The following is a 19,457-nucleotide window of genomic DNA, read 5'->3' on the forward strand; positions in this document are numbered from 1 at the left end:
GTCAAGTGTGAACACGGCCTAAGAACAAATTCAAGTAAGAATATATTGATGAATCCCAGATTTGTACTTCAAACATTCGTACGCACTGTTAGTGAATGAGGCCCTTTGGGTGTAAATCTACATGCAACATGAAGCTAAGAGCTAACTAAAGCGTGCTAACATTAGCCTGCAAACACAACAATGCAGGACAAAGGCAATTGCAGCTCAAGCCAGGGACAATATTGTCAGCTGCTTGCTTTTAATGGTGCTTAATTATGGTGCGTTCTAATTGATAACTCCTTTAAGCCGAGAGGGTTTGGAGGTGTGTTGCTGGAGGAGAGTGGAGGCTTCAGAATAGTGGAGGTGTGGCCAAACAGCAGTTTGTGTTGGTTTAATGCTGGTTTCTCAAGGGCGACAACTACTGAAAACTCCAAAAGTCACATTCTTGCTTTAAAGTCAGTTACAATAAAAATATTAAGATAATCTGACACAAAGCTAAACATCTGAATGGAAAAATGAACCCCAGCCTCTAATAATTCCAAAATAAAACAAACCCCAAGATACATTTTGGACAGAACATGAAAACAAAGTTGTTCTTTTTTGATTTGTACTGCTTTTTAATGTGTTTTTCATCAGAAATAGTAAAAGCCATACAATGTAGCAAACCAAAAAAAAAGACAAAGCTCTATACAGGCATAGAAGCTCATTCACTCATTCTACAGTCCGGACCAGTCTGTCCAAGTGGGCAGATGTCTCTGTGTTTTCATCTTGGCAAACAAATGATTAACATTCAGTTTGAAGTTCATGGTTTTTTTTTTTCATCGAGCACTAAGTAGGCAAAAATAGATTCTTTTTTCTCATAGCCCAAGTCAAGACACTGATGTCATGTGAAACCAAAAACCTGATGATAACCATCAGTGGCATTGTTTTAGGAAAGGGCTGGATAGAGTATGACTGGAGGATACTGTGTGTACATATGTTGAGCTAACGATTTGACCGGAGCATGCAAGCTCGTTCTAATAAATATTGAATTATTCGAGCCAGAAATACAAGCTCTGTAAGTGCTGTACTTTTTATTTTTGAAGGAGTACTCTGTATAAAATGTTTGCCTCTAAACTAACCATTATTTATTCTTATTTAGTTTACAACATGCTGCCAGCTGATAAAGCATCAGGCATAAAGGAGCGAGTTTTAATACTATTACACATTCCTTGATGGGACTTAAAAATCAACTACAAAAAAAAAGCAAATAAAATTAGCATATGAATCGACATTAAAGTTGTAAAGTTCCTTTCCTCTGTGATCAAATTCGTCAAACATTTACCCTTTGACTTCACAGCTAAAACACTGTATAAGAATAGAAAGTGGTTCCTTTTGTTATGCTCTTTAAACACCACAAGGGGGCAGCAGACACCGACTGATCGGACCAGATCATTTTGGGGAATGAGAAGTCTGCCTCCACACAAAAACATGAAATGTGTCTGTCAGCGTCCATACCTTTTTGTACAATTCAAACACACTGATAATACTTCAAAATATAAGTGCTCAACTTGGACAATGTCTTTTCTAGGCAGGTTTAAGTTACTACAACAATTATGTTGGCATCACTTTAGAAAAACTCCAATTTGGACTTTGTAATAACAATCGTTCATACAAAATATTTCTCCTCTCTTCAAAAACAAACAACCAAATAAAAAAGCTCCACAAAGAAAGTTAACAAAGAAGTAATGCTGTGAAAAAAAAAAACATTCAAAAAAACAGTGATACACTTTGAAATGCACACACTTTACATCTTTATATATGTCAACGCACTTGACTTTAGCCAGAATAAAAAGCAACCTTTTGTTCTGGCGTTCAGTAAATTTGATGTATACTTTATAATACATGTATACAAGATAACATAGAGCAACAAAGCAAACAAAAAATAAATATCTTAAGTCACTGTTTGGAAGTTTTTATATATATCTATATATGTATATTTATATGAATAGCTTACTTTTGGGTAGGGTGTGGGTGTTAACATTTTTGGCCGGCTGACGCAAAGAGCTTCTTTCTATTGGTCGAGGAGTTGAATGCGGAAAAATGAAGAGCAGTTTAGCTAGACGGTCGTTGTTTAAATAAAGCCCGTCCTCACAAAGCAACAGTAGGCCCTTCAGTAGTGAGATAATGTAAACGCAGAATAACGGAGAGTACAAAGCGAAACCTCCTCTATGCTTGTCTGAACAAAACATACGCTGTTGATGCAACGATCCAGACGCTTTCTTAACGATGCTTTTCCATTCACATGATATTATTAGACAACTTTCTCACAGAGCAATGTGTTGCAATTAGAGCCACTCTACTGCATCAAACAGGAAGGACTGTGGAATTTTTTTTTGGAGAACAACCTTATTTTTTATATTTGGCTATTTTCATATTTAAGACAGCCTGGAAGAGTGGTGTGTTTTTTTTTTCTTCTTTTCTTAAAAAGCTCTGCGTTACAAAATAAAGTCAGGCACCAAATGTCTATCAATAACAGTCCTACTCATAAAGCGATCTAGATTATTTACAGAGACGTAACCAGCTGCAAACATTGTCTGCAGCGGTGCAGAATTGACCTACAGTATCAGTACATACAGAAAAGAGACAGTTCAGTATTTTTGATTAAGCAGCCATATTTGTTTTACAAAAAGAATACTTCTGACCCTCCGACAGTGGCACACTATCCGTGCCCTGACTACTTTTTTAAAATCTTTGGTTGACCAGTCAAAAAGCCTGATAGATTTACAATCCACCTTTACATCGCACAACTTGACTTCTTCTTTTAAACAAAAAATAAAAAATGAGACAATTGCTAAAAAAATAACATTTGCACACACTATGTCATTCCCTCTTCCTGTTCACAAATTTACCCTGCCAGGGAGATCAGCTCCGCCTCCCGTCCCATTGTCACACACAGCCCTTCCCCATCCTGCACTTCCTCTGGTCCGTTCTGGAGTCCACCCAAGAAGAAAAAGCACATGCATGCAAGCCGCTCACACACTCAGACGCACACTCACTTCATCTTTTTTTTACTTTCATTTGCTTACATACACACACAGACACAAAGACGAATGTAAAAGAGCAGGAAAAAAATAAGGTGACGCGTAGATCCGAAGGCTTAAATGTCCGAAACAGAAAGTAAGTGTCCGTGGTTAAAAGGAAAGATAATAACCAAAGGCATTTAAAAAAGTGCCAGGGGTTTGCTGACGGCTTTCATCGTTTCTGTGAGCCGATCATCTTCGTGACAAAGTTGACGATGGCGCTGGCAGGCTGGTCAGGGTCCATCTCAGCGAAGAGGTGGCTGACATTGTCGGTTGTGCTTCCCTGCTTACGTGCCACGAACCCAAACAGTCTGCAGAGACAAAGTTAGAGATTTACTTCCAGAGTAAAAATGTCCTTGTTTAAGGATTCAACTGTGAATAAACCCTGCTTTATCATCTGTTTACCTCTAAATGGAGCCTTTATAACCAATTATTATTAGGTAAATGTTCAGAGGAAATAATAAATCAGTTTAGAAGTCAACACCTTTGTAAGAGATTTCATGTCAGACTCCCTCAGTAATATCCCCCACTCACTCAGATGCTCCCCCCCCCCCCCCCCCTTGAATTCCATAGTGCCATGAACAGAGGTGTACTTACTTGGCTGAGCCTCCCTCAAGTTTGCTCCACCTGTAAAGATTTGGAGAAAATCGTAAGCTTAATAATTTCGGATACCTGAGAGGAAATCAAAGCGCTCACAAGTTCAGTATTGGTCATTTAAAAAAATGAGTTATAGAGTAATAAGTTACACTGAGAGCCCCCTCTGCTGGATCACACTGCAAACTACTTCAGACAGACTGATGGCCTGTGGATAGTTTGAATCTGTCTCAGTTTGAAACATCTCATTACAGTTTGAATGTAAACTTTCTCTCTCAGTTCTGAATTAATGTTTGAATTTCAAATAAGAGGTGACAGCCCATTCCAAGTTTCAGTGTTGATCAAACTTTAAAGAAGAAGAAATCATGACTCAAACACCGGGGTTTGTTTGTTAATTTAATTTTTTTTTTTTTGTGTGCCAATTTTAATGAAGAAAAGAAGATGCAACTCAGATTTTAAAGTAATCTGTAATTTTTTGATTCAGAGTTTCCTACAACAAACTAAGAGGTCGTTTTCACGTTTCTGTACTCACTTCCTGTCCTGAGGGTCGATATCGCAGAACGTGACAGAGTTGGTGGGGTAGTGGCGTCTGAAGAAAAGCCTGTAAAAGTAGCAAAGAAGAGATTAGAGAGATACCGAAATAAATCAACTGAAAAAACATTGAAAAAACACACAAGCAAATTGTTTAACTATACAACAACTTTAAAATGCATGTTTAATTCCACTGCAACTTACAATGTATTAATCAATTATTACAGCAATGAGCATTCATTTTACATTTATGATTTCAGCCCTGTTTTTTTACACTTCCTTTTTAGTCCATCTCATTTGATATTCATGTTGTCTTCTCAATCACTCGTTCTTTTTGAATTTCTGCAAACCTCTGAGTTAATTCAGTCTTGTGTTGACGTTTTCCAAAACAAATCTAAAAAAAAGGTATCCAAAACTGTCTGCAGCAAAATAAGTAGATGGCCTGAGACTTACTTCCTCTGGTTGTCGGTCAGCGTGATGCCTTGTGATGACACCTTGAAGTGCACAATGGTGGCAGTCGATGGAGAAGTGGCAGCCAGTGTCTCAGATATGGCCTTAGAAACAGCCTGGGGGCCTGTCAGGGACTCCATCTCCACTGAGTTGATGTACAGCACATTGCATGCTGAGAATAAAAGCAGAAGTACTGGTCAGATCTCAAGAGGACAGATGTCAGGATTGCAACAGAGGGATACATTTCCCATAGAGCAGCTCAAGCTGGAGGCATTTATCCCAAACTTAATCTTGTTAAAAAAGTTATGTATGCTTCATTTGGTCCTGTTCATGCAAGAATATTAATTTCCTCTCATCAGGGGGCATGCTGTCTGGAGTAAAGCTCGAGTCAAACAGTTCCAGAAACGAATCCATTTGAAATCATTCCACATAAAATATTCTGCCTGTTATGGAGACAAAGCTGGGCACGATTGTTAACAAACACAATCTAAGCAGACTCCAAGGAATTCTGTTTTTGCAGGGTAAAAAATAATTTATCTTATTAATTGGTGCAAGTTTCAACATAAGCAGACGATTGACAGACATATGGGATGCACATTCCAGGTGAGGGTTTCCAAGTAAAAGTGCACTGGGGTTTACCATGGGAATCAGCAGGGGCCTTCTGCACTGGGGTAACAGGGATGTCTGTTGTCAGTATGAGTGATCCATCAGAGTAGATAAAGTAGGATGAGTCAGGATACAGTGATATTGTTTATGGCCTGATATCTAAATGCTGCTCTGCTTGAATTTAAATTTCAGAAACTACGATTGTTATAAGTGAGTGAGTTGATGTTTTACCTGCTCCTTGTTTCAGCCTTTCTGCCAGAGGATTTGGTGCCGCTACCTCTGGTTGTTCCTCTAAGAGATCTGCAAAAGAACAAGAGTAGGGGGAAGTTAGACATTTTGGCTTGAGTTAATCTTAATGTAGTTATACTGTATGTACAGAAACAAGTACGGCTGAATGATACTGGGGAAAAAAGTGATGTAAAAAATACAGGAAGTTATCCCGACAAATCCAGTGAGAAGGCTTTAATACGGGAAATTAACAATATAATGTAATGATTTTCAACATTACGGTAACTATATTTTATCTTAGGCCCTCTATATATGAGGAAAAACATTTGATACTCAATTATAGAGCTGGGAAAAAATCTATTTATGTAAAATTATCTGCTGAGATTTTAGATAGATTCATAACTTCCAAAAATAGTTTTTTCCTGGCTAATCAGTCCCTCCCTGCTAAATGCTAAGTCTAGCTCTTTAACTCAGTAGAATGCCAAATGGAGCAGCGAGAAATTCAGCCAGTCTCATACATGACTGGAGTAGATCCTGAACTATGTACTCATTCATAAATAGCCTTGAATCATAAATCGTTTTGAATCAAAAATCAATTCTCAATCGAGTCGTGAGACGCTCAAAGACTGCCAGCCATACTCAATACTTGTTTGTTTTTTCTTGATATTGTGAAAATGATGTGAAATGAGATAAATAAACTGATACTTAAGAATCTGTAGAAGGTTTAGCTTTAGCTGAATGCAACATGCTTCTTGTTAATACAAAATAAATCAAACGTTTGTTTTACCTCTAAATTTGCAACAATTACTCTGAAGCTAGCTGAGAGCTAGCGTGAGTTTCATGGGACTGCCTGAAAATGGCGTGTAAAATGTACACATGCCGAGCGAAAGCACTGCTTGTTTGCATAAAATAATTTCTTAATTATTGAGATAAATTTAAACCTTTGTGATGAGTTTATTGAGAAAGCTCTTATTGCGATAACAATAAAATTGTGATTTATTGTGCAGCCGTAGAAACAACATAGAACCACTTTAAAAAGAATGACCATGTCTGAAACACAGCTTGGCTTCACTGACCTGTAGTGGGAATGAGTAGTTTGCAGGGCAGGGCCAGTGGTGTGATGGCGTGTTGGTAGACCAATGCAGACAGACAGCCTAAAGAATAAAGACAGGACAGAGTGAGAACGTGTTGATCTGGTTTCTCTTCTTTTAAAGAACATTTCACATACAAAGTGATCTCCTGATGGACTCGCCTCGTAGTTGTTCTTAGCACCATTTAGATAATTCACTCACACTTTTTCAGAGTTGCTTCAGATTGTTGCTAAACACTTTCCTGAGATCATTTCCTGTGAATTCAGCGGTGTGTTGTGTCAATAGCTTTTTTTCCCCAGTTGGTTTGAATAAATCAATATGTCACATGATGAAGTAAAGAAGCCAATTATAACAGACTTCAAACACTGAAGTTCTTTGCATAAATTCAACATTAGCAGAGGCAAAAAATGAAGTATTTTTTTCTGTCATGTAATCATCTCATTTGTAGGAACTTTAATCTTACATGACCCAGAGTTGACAGCTAGAGTACCGTTCAGTTCAGTGAAGTCCGTGGTCAGAGATTTTTTAAGACAGATTCTGGTGAGTTATGCTAGCTGTTGTTGATGTATGTACTTGGCTATTTAAATCTGAAAAGATCACTTATTTTTCTCTTTACTCCACAACCCACATGTTTATTTAGTTTGAATGAAAGACAGTAGACTTTATAGAGGCAGACTCTATGACATCACCATAGGTTGTGGACTGTTGTTTGAAAGCAATGAGTTTGGCATTGTTGTCGTCGCCATCTTGATTTCTTGGAGCCAGGAGTTATCATGATTTGACAAGAGGTTGGATTAATAGTTTAATATCTAATTAATGAATGCATGTTTATAGAGAGCGAAGTTATTCAACAGTCAAATTCCCTGAAAATTCCCCATTTAGGACAGAAGAAGAAGAAGAAGAAGAACAGATTTCAGCTTTCCCAATCTTGGATTTAGCAGAGGATACACAAACACATGCACGCTCAGAAAAACAAACGTTATACAGCCTTGTTTTGTAATTAGTCACGAGAACTGAGATTGAACTTAGATCCCTTCAGTCAATACTATAATTACATGTTCGAAAACTTGGAGAGGGCTGCAGATCCTTCACACACGCAGCCAGGCACACAGAGAGGAGCAGTCATGTTTGACTTTTTCCCTTTTGAAACTCTTCCTCCCTTTTCTGTTCCACCCGTGTACATGTGAGTGTGTATTTCAGAAGGAAAGGAAACAGCAGGATCCAACTCACCAAAGTAAGGCTCATTGGGACAACCCTTCAGCTTCACTCCTTTGGGGCTGCTTTCAATCAGGAAGTGCCTCACCAGCTCGTTAGTGACATCACCTACAGCAAAACAAAGAGGGAGAGGCATGAGGGAGACATCACCTCATATCTTTGTTATTTAGATTTAGCAAGTTAAGTTCTATCTTTACCCTGACCAAAGACCAAGATAGTAAGAGAGAAGAGTGCTGCAAGTCCAACTAAATATTTGTTGCATTGCTAACTGCTTTGAAATAGGTAAACCACCATCATGCCCCCTACCTTTCTTGCTCTGATGCACAGAGGGTGGGGGAGAGGCCACCTTCATCGCCAGGCCGTAAGCCCCCTTGAAAGAGTGGCTGTCCCGAATAACAAAGGCCCCAGGCTCCTTCTCTCTCAGCAAGCCAATAGCTGGAACACAGAGGACAAACAGTTATTTATTATGATCAGAATAATAACGGTAAGGTTAGTTTGGGGGGGGGGGGCAATTTTGAGTTATTTTGACTGAGAATTAATTTCAGAATAACACTGATTTGCAGGGATGTTTGTTGCATAACTTTTCCCGATTTACCGAATAATTTGTTTGCCTATTTGTTGAGATCACAAACAGTCTGAAAAACAAGACTGATTCATCACTTTGCTGTGTAAAGATGTTGATCATTTTTGTAGTAACTGGCCCTTCATTGGCTATTGGCTAATGCATACATCATGATTTCATTGAAAATCTTACAAGAGGCATTACTGATTGGTCGTCTATTGCAAGCAAAATTCAGACTTTTTTATATCGATTGTCATGAACTCTGTCACAGGATCAATTGTAATAACTTTTGTGTAACATTCATATCCATCACAGTCATCAAGTCAGAATTCTAATAAGTATTTATTAATATTGACTAAATTACTGAAAACACTCCTTGCCCAAACTTTACGTTGAAGGCTTATAGAAAGATGTTAAGTTGTAAACACACTTGACTAAAACGGTGAATATACTTAGAATTATATCTGCTACACCTGAGAAACATCTTAACATGCTAAGGTTAGCATTGATCACAAAGACCCTCTGTTCTACAGTAAAATCTGACCGGCAGCAGGCATCACTTCGTCAAACTAAAGTACAGGGAGGAAAGTCCCAAATCTGTGTTTGAGAAACTGCTGTCAGCCTGTGTTCCATTAAAACTACAACCTCAAACATGACACGTTGTTTAGGACACTCCATTGTTGTTCAAGAGGAAGGGCTTTAGATTGATTACTTCACCGTTTAAGTTCAATGACTCAGCCTGTCCACATGTGATAGTTTAAGGAAGGAAGATGGATGAGACGAGCAACACATGCAGATGTTCCCTAATTCTGTACACATGGAGCAGCTTTTCTTCTGGGAGCACATGGCACTAAGTGTAATCTCTCTGTGTGTGTGATGTCACTGCAGTGAAACATGTGCTTGTATTTAACATGAGACAATTCAATATTGGCCATGAGCAAATACAGATGGGGCAGCAATAGCCACTGACCTCACAACCAAACACACGTGTTCAGAGATGCGTCTATACCGGTAAATGCATGTGCTGAGTGCTCTTGTATCCATGAATATAAATCATCCGATTTGTTTAAATGCATTTAAAACCACTGCATACAAGTTTTAGAGGAATATTCCAATTAAAAACAAAATTATAGACCCATAAAGGCGGGTAATGTTTGACAAATTGGAGTATAATTATGTCTGAGTTGAAACATGTATTTTTTTTTAAGAAATGCAATTGAACAAATTTCGTACAAGAGCTAAAAAATGGTAGGCTATAAACCTTAAAAATGTGACTCAAAATGACCAAAAAACACAAAAGAAACCACAACAGAAGTAGAAAACGTTGATAGAGAAAGTCTATATCCTTTTGGACGTGTATGTTTGATCAACACAAGGTGGAAGTGGCCAGAAAATAAATCCAGTTGTTTAATGGTCATGTAAGGAAAGTCTTTAAGCTTCTAACCTTGCTCCCTGGAGATGTCTGGCTTGTACCAGAACTTGGACGTGTCTTGGACAAACTTGACATTAAGCCTGCTCTCTGGACTGCCATCTGAAAAAAACAAGAGGAAGAAGGCCACAGAATATCACAGCAATGCTTAACATTAGTCTATGGAGTAACAACACTATGTTTTGATTCCAAAAACTATGAAGGGCTAATCCAACCTAGTACAATGTGACTGCTGACAATCTACAACAATGAAGTTACACCCCTAAAATTTAAAATGCACTCATCATAGACTGCTGATGAGGCAACGCTGTGTTACTATACATTGAGTTTTATACCTGGAAAGTATGCCTAACATGCTAAATTCTAGCTAGCTCTTAACTTAAGTTGAACTAACAGCACAACACATGTGGTCGCTAATACTCTTGTTAGACACTATGGATTTAGTCAGCTCTTGTTGGGCATATGAATGATTATTGCAAACAGAAAATATAGTTTTCATGATGATTAAAAAAAAAAGGCCCTTACCTGGCATATTGAACCTAGAGAAGTCAGAGAGGGTGTGGAAGTAGCCAGGAGTGCCTCCCCCACTCATTGGGGACATGATCTTCCCATTCATTGTGCCATAGGACACTGCTCCATTTGGTCTATCGCCACTCGACATCCGTCGCTTCTCTGGAAGCTGGGGCTGGAAACTTGGTGCTGGACTACCCTGCCTGAAGCCTGCACCCATCCCCATCATTCCTCCATCCTGGTAGCCTGCAGGCGAGATAGGGAAGGAAGGAGTTGGCGGTCCCTGGTAGCCTGAAGAGCTGCTCTGTCTGGACAGGTTCCCATGTCTCTCATCTGGGGTGGTGTAACCACTGTGCATGGGGTGACGGTCCAAACTGGGGCTTCTCTGGGACACCTGGGACACAGATGGATGATGTCCCAAAACCGGACTTCCATGTTGGTGTGTGATAGATGGCTGTCGGCTGAGCACAGGACTACTCTGCATAGGATGGCCCAAGGACGGCTGTCTGCTGAGAACTGGGCTCCGCTGAGACCCCTGTCCCAAAGAGGCCTGTCTGCTGTGGACGGGGCTGCTCTGTGCACCCTGAGATGGACAACGACCATGGCTGGGACTGCCAGCTAGCCCTACTATACCCACATCAAAGCCATTGGCAGGTGTTGCTTGCTGACCAAAAATGGAATCAATCTGATTGGAGCTGGAGTGCTGCTGTTGAACAGTGTTGTAGATATTTGTTCTGTGCTGTGCGAGGGGACTTCCATGGCTGAATGTTGTCTGAGAGGGTTCTGAGTTGGGCATACTGTGATCCGAGGGCCCATAGCTCCCTAGTAGGGTGCTGGGGCCAAGGTAGGACAGCATAGGGGTAGTAGTGCCCAAGTAGGAAGAGGTTGGAGAGCTTGAATCCAGGTAGGAAGGAGTCGGGGTATTCAGGACTTGATATGAAGGGGTGGGAGTGGGGTAGGCACTCTCTGTAGCCTGGGAGCGGAAGCCTGAATCAGTGGTTGGTTGGGACGGAGTGCTAACATTGCTCTCTGCTGAGGGCTGCTCACTGGAAGAAGAAAAATGTCATTAATTCAGAGCATGTCTTTTCAGTATTCATTAAAAACATGAGCCTGAATTCATTTATTCAAATCTATATAACTAGAAAATCTGGATGATTTTTGACGAGACTCACCCCTGTGAGCTCTGGATGGGGCTGCTGCTGGACAGAGGAGGGTTCAGCGTGTGGGATGGCGGACTCGGACTTCTCTGCCGGCCTGTAGTCTCTCCTGGTGGGCTAACGTTCTGTGGAGACGCTGGCTGCTCTCCTCCTGCCACCGCAGACCTTGCCACAGACTCTACATAGCTTCTTGGTGCTAAATGGTGGAGAGAAGAAATGTCACTGTGAGCCGCATATTTACTTTACCCAATGTTTCGTCTGTAAGGTTGAAAAAGCCGAAGTTTATAACAAATAAAACATTTTGTGATAACAGAAGGGTGGTCTGTTATGGAATAATTCAGTTAGTAACACCAATCAATATGATCAAAGATAATGTATACAGCATGTTAAAGAACAAAACATGTTAACTAAATAAAAGTGAATGCAAAAGTAGGAATAAGCCAACCTGTGTTCTAAGTAAGCGGAGTGGTCTCACCCTGAAGCGGTTCCTCAGAAGTAACAACCTGCTGCCCCCCCCCTCCTCCCTCCTTACATTATCCCGCCTATTACATGGCTACCTACCTGCTTAAGAAATTAATTATTTTATTGATTTAAAAATGATTTGTTTCTTCTGCTAAACATGTAGTCCGTTGGAATCAACTGTTAAAGATGCTTCCATAGCAACGGTTAACTGTGTAGCATTCATAAAATGAGCTAAGCTAGCTGTTATTACTCACATTAAATCGAACATTTCCACTGATGGTGAAGTGAGACACCATGAGTAAGACAAGGTGAACAGATCCTCATGAATCAGAGCAGACCCTGAGCCTCGTCACTGTCGCAGTCTGCTGACATTTACTTTTCTATTGACCATCTTTTAAAATGCTTTCCTATCTCGTACCATGTAATGTCCTCTGTTTACTTTATGTGCCATCTTTAGTTTTGAAGATTCCTCTGTCGTAGCCTGCAGCTTCTGTTTTGTTTAACCTCTTTCCTCCGTTTCTATCCTTTCCTTTCTCTTATCTCCCACAGTAAACAGAACAAAATCAAATTAACGGGACTTCTTTCCCCGGATTAATTTGACTAAAAATAGTCCTTCTGTGATGAAAGCGGCTTTGCTAGCACTCATCTGCATTTCATAGTAACGGTTAATTATACTTATTATACAGCCGTAATCTGTCGAGGAATATCAGACCGTTGCCATGCAAAGTTGGCAAATCAGAATCAAGTATTGAACAAAGCCGTCTAATGAGTATAATTAATGTAAAATAAAAGGCTAAGCCACAATGAGGGTGATAAAGTGCAGACAATAGAACAAGAAAATGAAATATTATGTCTGCTAAAAGAGTTGAACAAGATAAATAAAATGCCAGTAATCGTGTTTTCAGCAGTGGGAGTGATGGTGATTTTTCCAGACAGGCAATGAAATGGTTGTGCCCTATGTTATACGTTGGTGGACTACAACTGACGAGAATGTGATGTTGGGGATTTAGACATGAATGTCAATGAGGATCTGTTGCATTATAGCAGCAGTCTTACCTTCATCATCTTCACTGCTCTCATCATCTGTGGAGCATCAGTAAGATAATCCAGAAAAACAGAATAATGTAAGGGAACTGAGGGATGGAATTTTTCTTCTATACTTGTTTCATTATGTTTTAGAGGGACCGCGTGTGTGTGGCTGCCATGTATAAAGTCTTAGGGTTTAAAGACCATATCAGTGTTATCACTTTTTGTTGCCTCCCATCTAATCACAGCAGTAGAAACAAAAACAACGCAGTGAGCAGAGTGGTCAGTAAAAGATCTAATTATGATGAAGTGAGCGTTATATCCAACCTGAGCCTGTTTGATTGAGATGGATTTCTGCTGGGTTGTGGGGCTTCAAACCCAGAGCTGACAGTGGAGTCTTAGCCAGACCAGGAGGGGACCGACCTGAAAAGAGAGGGACAGGTTTCACCACACAGCTTCAAACACGGCTGACATCTTGACAGCTGCTACCTGATAATAGTCTTACATTTATGTATTGTTTTTAGAAGATCACAAAATAATGCCAGGGCATAAAAATTTTAAATATAGAATCATTTCCAAATGGTTTGCTTTTGTCTTTACATCTAAAAGCTGGAGTTCTTGATTATAATATCTTTAAACTGGTAAACAGCTGTCAAGACAAAAGATACAACATGGGTTCACAAACAAGAGCAACATGTTCAGAGGGGTGTGCTCATGCTCTGAGGAGGGGGGCAACACATGCATGTGACCAATCACAGAGGGACAACACCTCACTCTACCATCAGTAAAACAAGGTGTCTGTCAAACACAACATCAAAGCAGAGCTGGGTCAAACTGCACACAGACTTTGGCTCCATCACAAACCCTCAAATGTTAAAACCCTTAAAATGTTTTGTGCCTTTAAATCAGACAATGCCAAATGTATTACTGTTCTTAAAATGACAGGACCCGTGACGCAATGTCTGCTACATTAAAACTGGAGGGAAAGATGAGGAGTACAGCTGTCACAGGTCAGATTACTGACACATTAAGTACTATAATCATTCCAACTATGAATGTGTCTTATAAATGGTGACACATTTTGTGTCGTTGTTTCTTGTCATACATTACAGTGCCAACTACTCCTTTATTCCCCTCCAGTATGAAGTCAAAAAACAAACATATTGCTTGCAAAATAATCAAAGGGCAAGACACAAATTGCTGGTGTAAGAAGACTTCTGCAGAGGGCAGGCAGGGTGCTGGCTGTGGTTGCAGCAACAAGGAGTCCAAACAGCAACACAGAGAGCAGCAGCTGCTGAGTGTCCAACAATGAATGTATGTTCTTGTGCTTTAAGCACTGCCACTTTGTAACGATGTCTCTGTGTAAAAGAGCAAGTGCTTCACTGTTTCTAGTCAAGCCAGTACCTCTTTGGTCCAGACATAAATATGTTCCACTATTGTTGGAGAAATGACCATGCAATTAGCTATTCATGGTCCACAGAGGATCCCTGTATTGATCCATGTTCTGTATCTCTGTGTAGTGTGGAATCAAACTTGGCCGTTCGTGTTGGCTGCAGAATGAACAATTAGTGGCATTTCCTGGACAACATTTAAATGTGTCCCATACTTTTCTATAGTATCACTATACGCCTCAGCGGTAGTTTTTGTTTTATTTTACCATGCTAACACATAATGATTGTTGATATGTCTGCTAAATATCAGCAGTATTGTTTTAGTAATAGCATGCTAACTTTAGCACTCAGCTAATAGAAGTATTGTGCCTAACTACAGACAGCTGTCTGTATGGTTGTGGCTTCCTCTTGCACAAATTATACTTATTAATCAGTAAAATACTTTTATGTTTTATGGTAACTCTCTTAAAATGAACTGTCTGGTTTGTCTGTACTGTGAGTGTTACTCTTCATCATGTCTGATTGTTGCCAGTGCTGCTCTCGTGTGGCTATCATGCCAAAGCGGTGCAGGATTGTGCTAAGTGCTGGACAAAGGGTCACTCGGGCAGAGGGGAGGGACAGGGATTGGGAAATGGGGAGTTTGTTTGGCTGACATTGTGGGACAGTGGAACTCCGGTAGAGACGCGTGCATCCTCCACTTACCAAAGAATCCAAATCAATTCTTTGTCCTTAAGCAACCTAAATGACCCATATTGAATCACGTGTGGTGTGTTGGGCAGGCTAAGTGAGCACTTGGGAATGTGATTTAAGGACACATTACTCAAGATGACCATGTAATGGGGAGTAAATCTGTTGTCACGTGCAAAAACGTAACCATGCACCTCTCACAAGTTTTGCAAATTCCTGCAAAACTAATTTTAGTTAACTGGTGACAGTTAACTCCATTTTGTGCTCAGCTGTGAAAACAGTGATCTAGTTACAAGGTGAAAAAACAAACAAGGAGGTCACTTGAATATTTTTCTCTCAAAAGTATTTTCTAATGCAAAAACTTGGTCGTAATAAGTCGCTATCACTGTGTACACCATGTTCCTATTTTGAAGGCAAGGCGGGACGTTACACAAAAGAGAGGGTGTTACAAAATATGGTGTGTGTTTTTATGACTGACTTTTATAGGTGTGCCCTGGGGGAGATAGGCGATAGAACCAAATGAGGTAATAGGTAAAGTTGGCAAACAATGTGTTACCTAATGCATGACTCTTGTTTTAGCGTGGGGCGTGTCTGTATTCTGCAGAATTTCTGAGAGGCAAATGAGAAAAATAGTGATCCATTTCCAAGTCTGATCTCAACTCTTTTCTCCAGTGTTAACGACCCGGGAACAAAGAGGGTTTTCTGGCTTGCATTATCTATTAAGTTCGTTGATTTCTTTTCTTTTTTTTTCGAAATGTGAAAGCTGTTCAAAAATAGTTTTTGGGAGAAACTAAAGAAAAGAGGTTTGGTATATAAAGTGGTGTTAAAGTGCAGGGCTGATCCAGCTTCTAAATATAGACTGCAAATAATAATGGACGAAGCCTGAGTGATGTCACACATTGGTAACTGACAGGGGGCGTCTGGGGCAACTTGCTTTCATCGCAACCCGGCCCCGGATAAGCAGAAGATAATGGATGGATGGACAATCTTTATAAAATCAAACTGGATGAGTTATCTAAAAAAAAAAATCCCCCCGTGTGTCATATAAAGCCCAGGGTGTGCCGTAGAAACATGTGCTAATCAGATAGTAAACATGTTTATTTCTGCTGTCAAAACAGGGATTTTGAATGGGTGTGTTAGTGACTTCAGGGGATTCTGCAGCCAACCTCTAGTGGACACTAGAGGAACTGCAGGTTTGTGCACTTATGCACTGGCTTTTTCGTTTTTCAACACTCTAAATCAGCTCTAAATTACTTTGAAAACATTTTTGCTTTTTTTTTTTTTTTTACTTAAAGAAATAATACACATTCACAATGTAAAGACAGAGAACATAATTTAGATCAGACTTAGAACATTTCCCAAGAGGATCATTTTTTACTCTCTTGCCTCTCAGTGCTTCTGAAGTTTTCATAACTAAGTCAACGCAATAAAATAGTTTTCTCATGTGGTTAACTTATTTCTTCTTTGTGGGACAGTTACACAGAATACGGACAGTCTGTATAGAAAAGAGAGATTAAATGTCACATGATTAAGTATAAGGCCACACTTCAATTGTTGTAAATCAGAATAAAGTGTCCTCATGCTCTGCCATGATACCATGAACCTAACGGAAAAATTTACACTTTAAGACTTTGTCATGAAGTCATTTTAGTTTAAGAAGTTCATTAAAGCTTTATAAACTCATTACTTCAATTACTTCAATGACTTTTAACACCAGAGACATTTTGATGGAATCTCAAGATTAAAAAGAGAAACTGTTTTAATAGCTTTTCAATCTTGAATATTTGCTTTAATCATTTGTCCTATCTAGATATGTCTGAGCTCCACAGTGCCCTCTGTCAGCCGGAGGGGGAACTTACACAGGTTGAAGTAAGGGGTTTGCGGCGAGATGGGGAAGGCAGGGGTTTGGGGAAACACCTCACCACCAACTGTGGGTGTAGGACTGATGGGGCCACCCTCAATGTCTTCGAAGGCCTCCCGGTAGCTGTGCATGTGTCTCTGAGGAGCGGAGAAACAACGTCCAATACAATAAGACATGTCGTCATGAGGAAATAAGGGGTTTGTTTATTTGAGTGTTTATTAAATGTTTGCTTCTTACCTCTTTAGGTCGTCCGCCAGGATTCATCGCGATGGCATTGACAAACTCTGGAGAAACACAGCGGACAGGGGAGCGAATCGGGACGTCAGCGGAGTCACACTCATCGGAACCGTTCTGGTGCTCTCCGTCACTGGTGATGCGTCGGCGGGGCAAAGTGGCAGGCTCATCCAAGGACACTGTGCGGGCCTGGACACCTAATTGACCCACAGTAGGAGTTAATATATAGCTTCTTTCTGCTGCTCAGTTTCACCTCTCTCTCCTCCACCACTGTCATCAGAGGTTAATGGTTGACAGCCATTGTGAATACTCTCAGAACAGGCCGAATATATGCAGGAGGCTGTGGCTCTTATGACTTTAAAAATACAACATGCACACTCAAAAGGTTAATGGATGATTAGCTGCTGATCAAACATAATCCTGTTAAATCACAGAATTACTGTAAACAACAAATTCCTTAATTCTTTATAATCCCATTCCATGAATTCAATCTGCAACAACACACACACAAACTATTGTTAGTAAGGGGAAAGTAAAACTCAACCTCGTAAACGTGTTACATTTAGTGATGTTCACCTCTCTTAACTCCAGCTGCAGCTTTAATAAATAACTTCTGTTTATATTTTCATCTAATGCGTTTATCAGGCCAGTTCTGGCTGAACCTCAAAGCAGTCAGTAAGCTCATTTCAGTTAATCTGGTTTACACTGCCAGAGAAAAAGGGAGAAAACTAACGGCATAAAACAAACAGGATTTGAGTTAAGAGCTTTAAACTAATATGTGATGCCACCACTGAGTCGCGGGTCAGGGCAGCAGAGCATGATATGCTGACCGAAGCAGCAATGAATGGCTTTACTCTTTGGGCCAAGATTAGTGCACATTGGAGAGAGAAGGAAAGTGCAGTAAATTCAACAATGAAGAGAGAAAATACAAAAACTCTGTGCTGAAACAAAATGTTCTTTTTTTGTTTAAATATTTCTAATTCTTTTACTGGAAATATGTTGGCTCAACCTTGAGCTATCTGCTGGTTTCTTTCTTGGAGCTCCTCTTCTGAATCTACGTACAACAATGTTTCAGTGAGGGATGAATGACCTCATGAAGGAAACTGAAAAAAGTACACAAGCTGATGGTGATTTTTTACATGTGAATGAAGGTTTGTTGAGGTTAATACAGACAGACCTCTTCACAAATGAAAAACAAAAGGGACACACCCGGACTGTTATGGAAACGGTGAAAATATTACTATCGCCCTCACTCAGCTGGACAGTCAAGAGAGGGAGTGGAATCCTGGCACATACAGTAGTTTGGGGGAAAGTGAGTTAAATAATCAGGTATGAAGTTTTGCCAAAATAGTATAAAAATCTGAGTTGCCATAAAGGATTTGGTCTGTTTTGTGTTAGCATTATCAGATTGTGCTTCATAAATCCATATACTCAATGTATTATTTCCCGTAATCAAAAGAAATCAATGATAAACATGTGATATCTGTTAGATTGATCTCCAGCTTTAAAAGACTCGGTGTTGGCAGATTGTTCGTTAAAGAATCTTAGAAGTGACAGCTCTGAGAAGCTTGTAGTCAACACCCCCAAACAGAAACACCCCCACCAATGCACCGAGCCCGGAATCTGGGAACCAGATGTACCACCGATGCACTGCTCTACAATAGAGGACTGTCAAACACTGTGCAGTTGCCTGAGCGACGACTAATGGTTTCCAGCTGGGCAGCTGGAGATTCCCAAGGACTGACTTTTTTTGTATTTTCTCCCCTCCCATTTCTCAGCTATTTAAAATCCAGCTATCACGTGGATACACATGGGGTATATTTCAAAAACCTAACCTTGATGGTGATCCTTTTTTTCTCTTTAAGGAAGGGAAACTACTGTTTCCATATGTGCACATCTGCATCAGAGGGAGGTTGTCTAAGGTGAGGGGAATGCATTCCTTGAAAGGTCAGTTCCAATCAATAAGATGTTTAAAAAATATGTTATTCTTTATAAATTAATAATCAAACACTGAAATTTTGGTAAATACTACTAGTTTAGTAAAAAAAACAAACTCATGATAACTACAGAAAGGAACTTCTCCAACGTGTTCACACTTCACTTTTATCTTGTGTTGCCTCTCTAACAATGATAATGCCCTAGTGCCCTAAACAGATCAATCTTGTCTGTATTGGTGTCTTCTGTCTTGCAGTAGACATATTAAGCTTTAGTAGTGCTTCCAACTAGGACCGCAGATCTTTCTCCTAGATTTGGTGTCCCTTGTCCTGGCTTTGTAAATCTTCAAAATAGTGCACAAGAAAAAAAGCGGCCTTGAATGGGGCCAGTGTATCCTGGCCTCGGTATTGTTCCCTGAGTTTGGCGAAATGGATCTTGTGACATGCT

The 19,457-nt window shown here is 40.0% G+C and overlaps 1 protein-coding gene across 13 annotated transcripts in view; it reads right to left on the bottom strand.

Annotated features, from left to right (window-relative positions):
• Positions 1-569: 569 nt before the first annotated feature.
• tns1b (tensin 1b) overlaps positions 570-19,457 on the bottom strand; it is a 176,601-nt gene continuing 157,713 nt past the window's right edge. For 6 of the 13 annotated variants that reach the window (XM_065962501.1, XM_065962500.1, XM_065962507.1 and 3 more), the window contains 16 exons: positions 17,079-17,272; positions 16,840-16,978; positions 13,230-13,325; positions 12,933-12,959; positions 11,430-11,610; positions 10,273-11,303; positions 9,763-9,849; positions 8,063-8,191; positions 7,772-7,864; positions 6,527-6,604; positions 5,454-5,522; positions 5,256-5,300; positions 4,620-4,788; positions 4,168-4,236; positions 3,639-3,668; positions 570-3,352 (listed from right to left, as the gene is read on the bottom strand). In XM_065962501.1, coding sequence (XP_065818573.1) covers positions 3,214-3,352; positions 3,639-3,668; positions 4,168-4,236; positions 4,620-4,788; positions 5,256-5,300; positions 5,454-5,522; positions 6,527-6,604; positions 7,772-7,864; positions 8,063-8,191; positions 9,763-9,849; positions 10,273-11,303; positions 11,430-11,610; positions 12,933-12,959; positions 13,230-13,325; positions 16,840-16,978; positions 17,079-17,272 — 2,576 coding nt within the window. In that variant the 3' untranslated portion in view covers positions 570-3,213. The remainder of the gene's footprint in view (positions 3,353-3,638; positions 3,669-4,167; positions 4,237-4,619; positions 4,789-5,255; positions 5,301-5,453; positions 5,523-6,526; positions 6,605-7,771; positions 7,865-8,062; positions 8,192-9,762; positions 9,850-10,272; positions 11,304-11,429; positions 11,611-12,932; positions 12,960-13,229; positions 13,326-16,839; positions 16,979-17,078; positions 17,273-19,457) is intronic. The other 7 variants (XM_065962511.1, XM_065962503.1, XM_065962506.1 and 4 more) reach the window with 6 other exon arrangements.

Source organism: Labrus bergylta, chromosome 13 (genome assembly GCF_963930695.1).
Source record: "Labrus bergylta chromosome 13, fLabBer1.1, whole genome shotgun sequence".
Taxonomy (NCBI): Eukaryota; Metazoa; Chordata; class Actinopteri; order Labriformes; family Labridae; genus Labrus; species Labrus bergylta.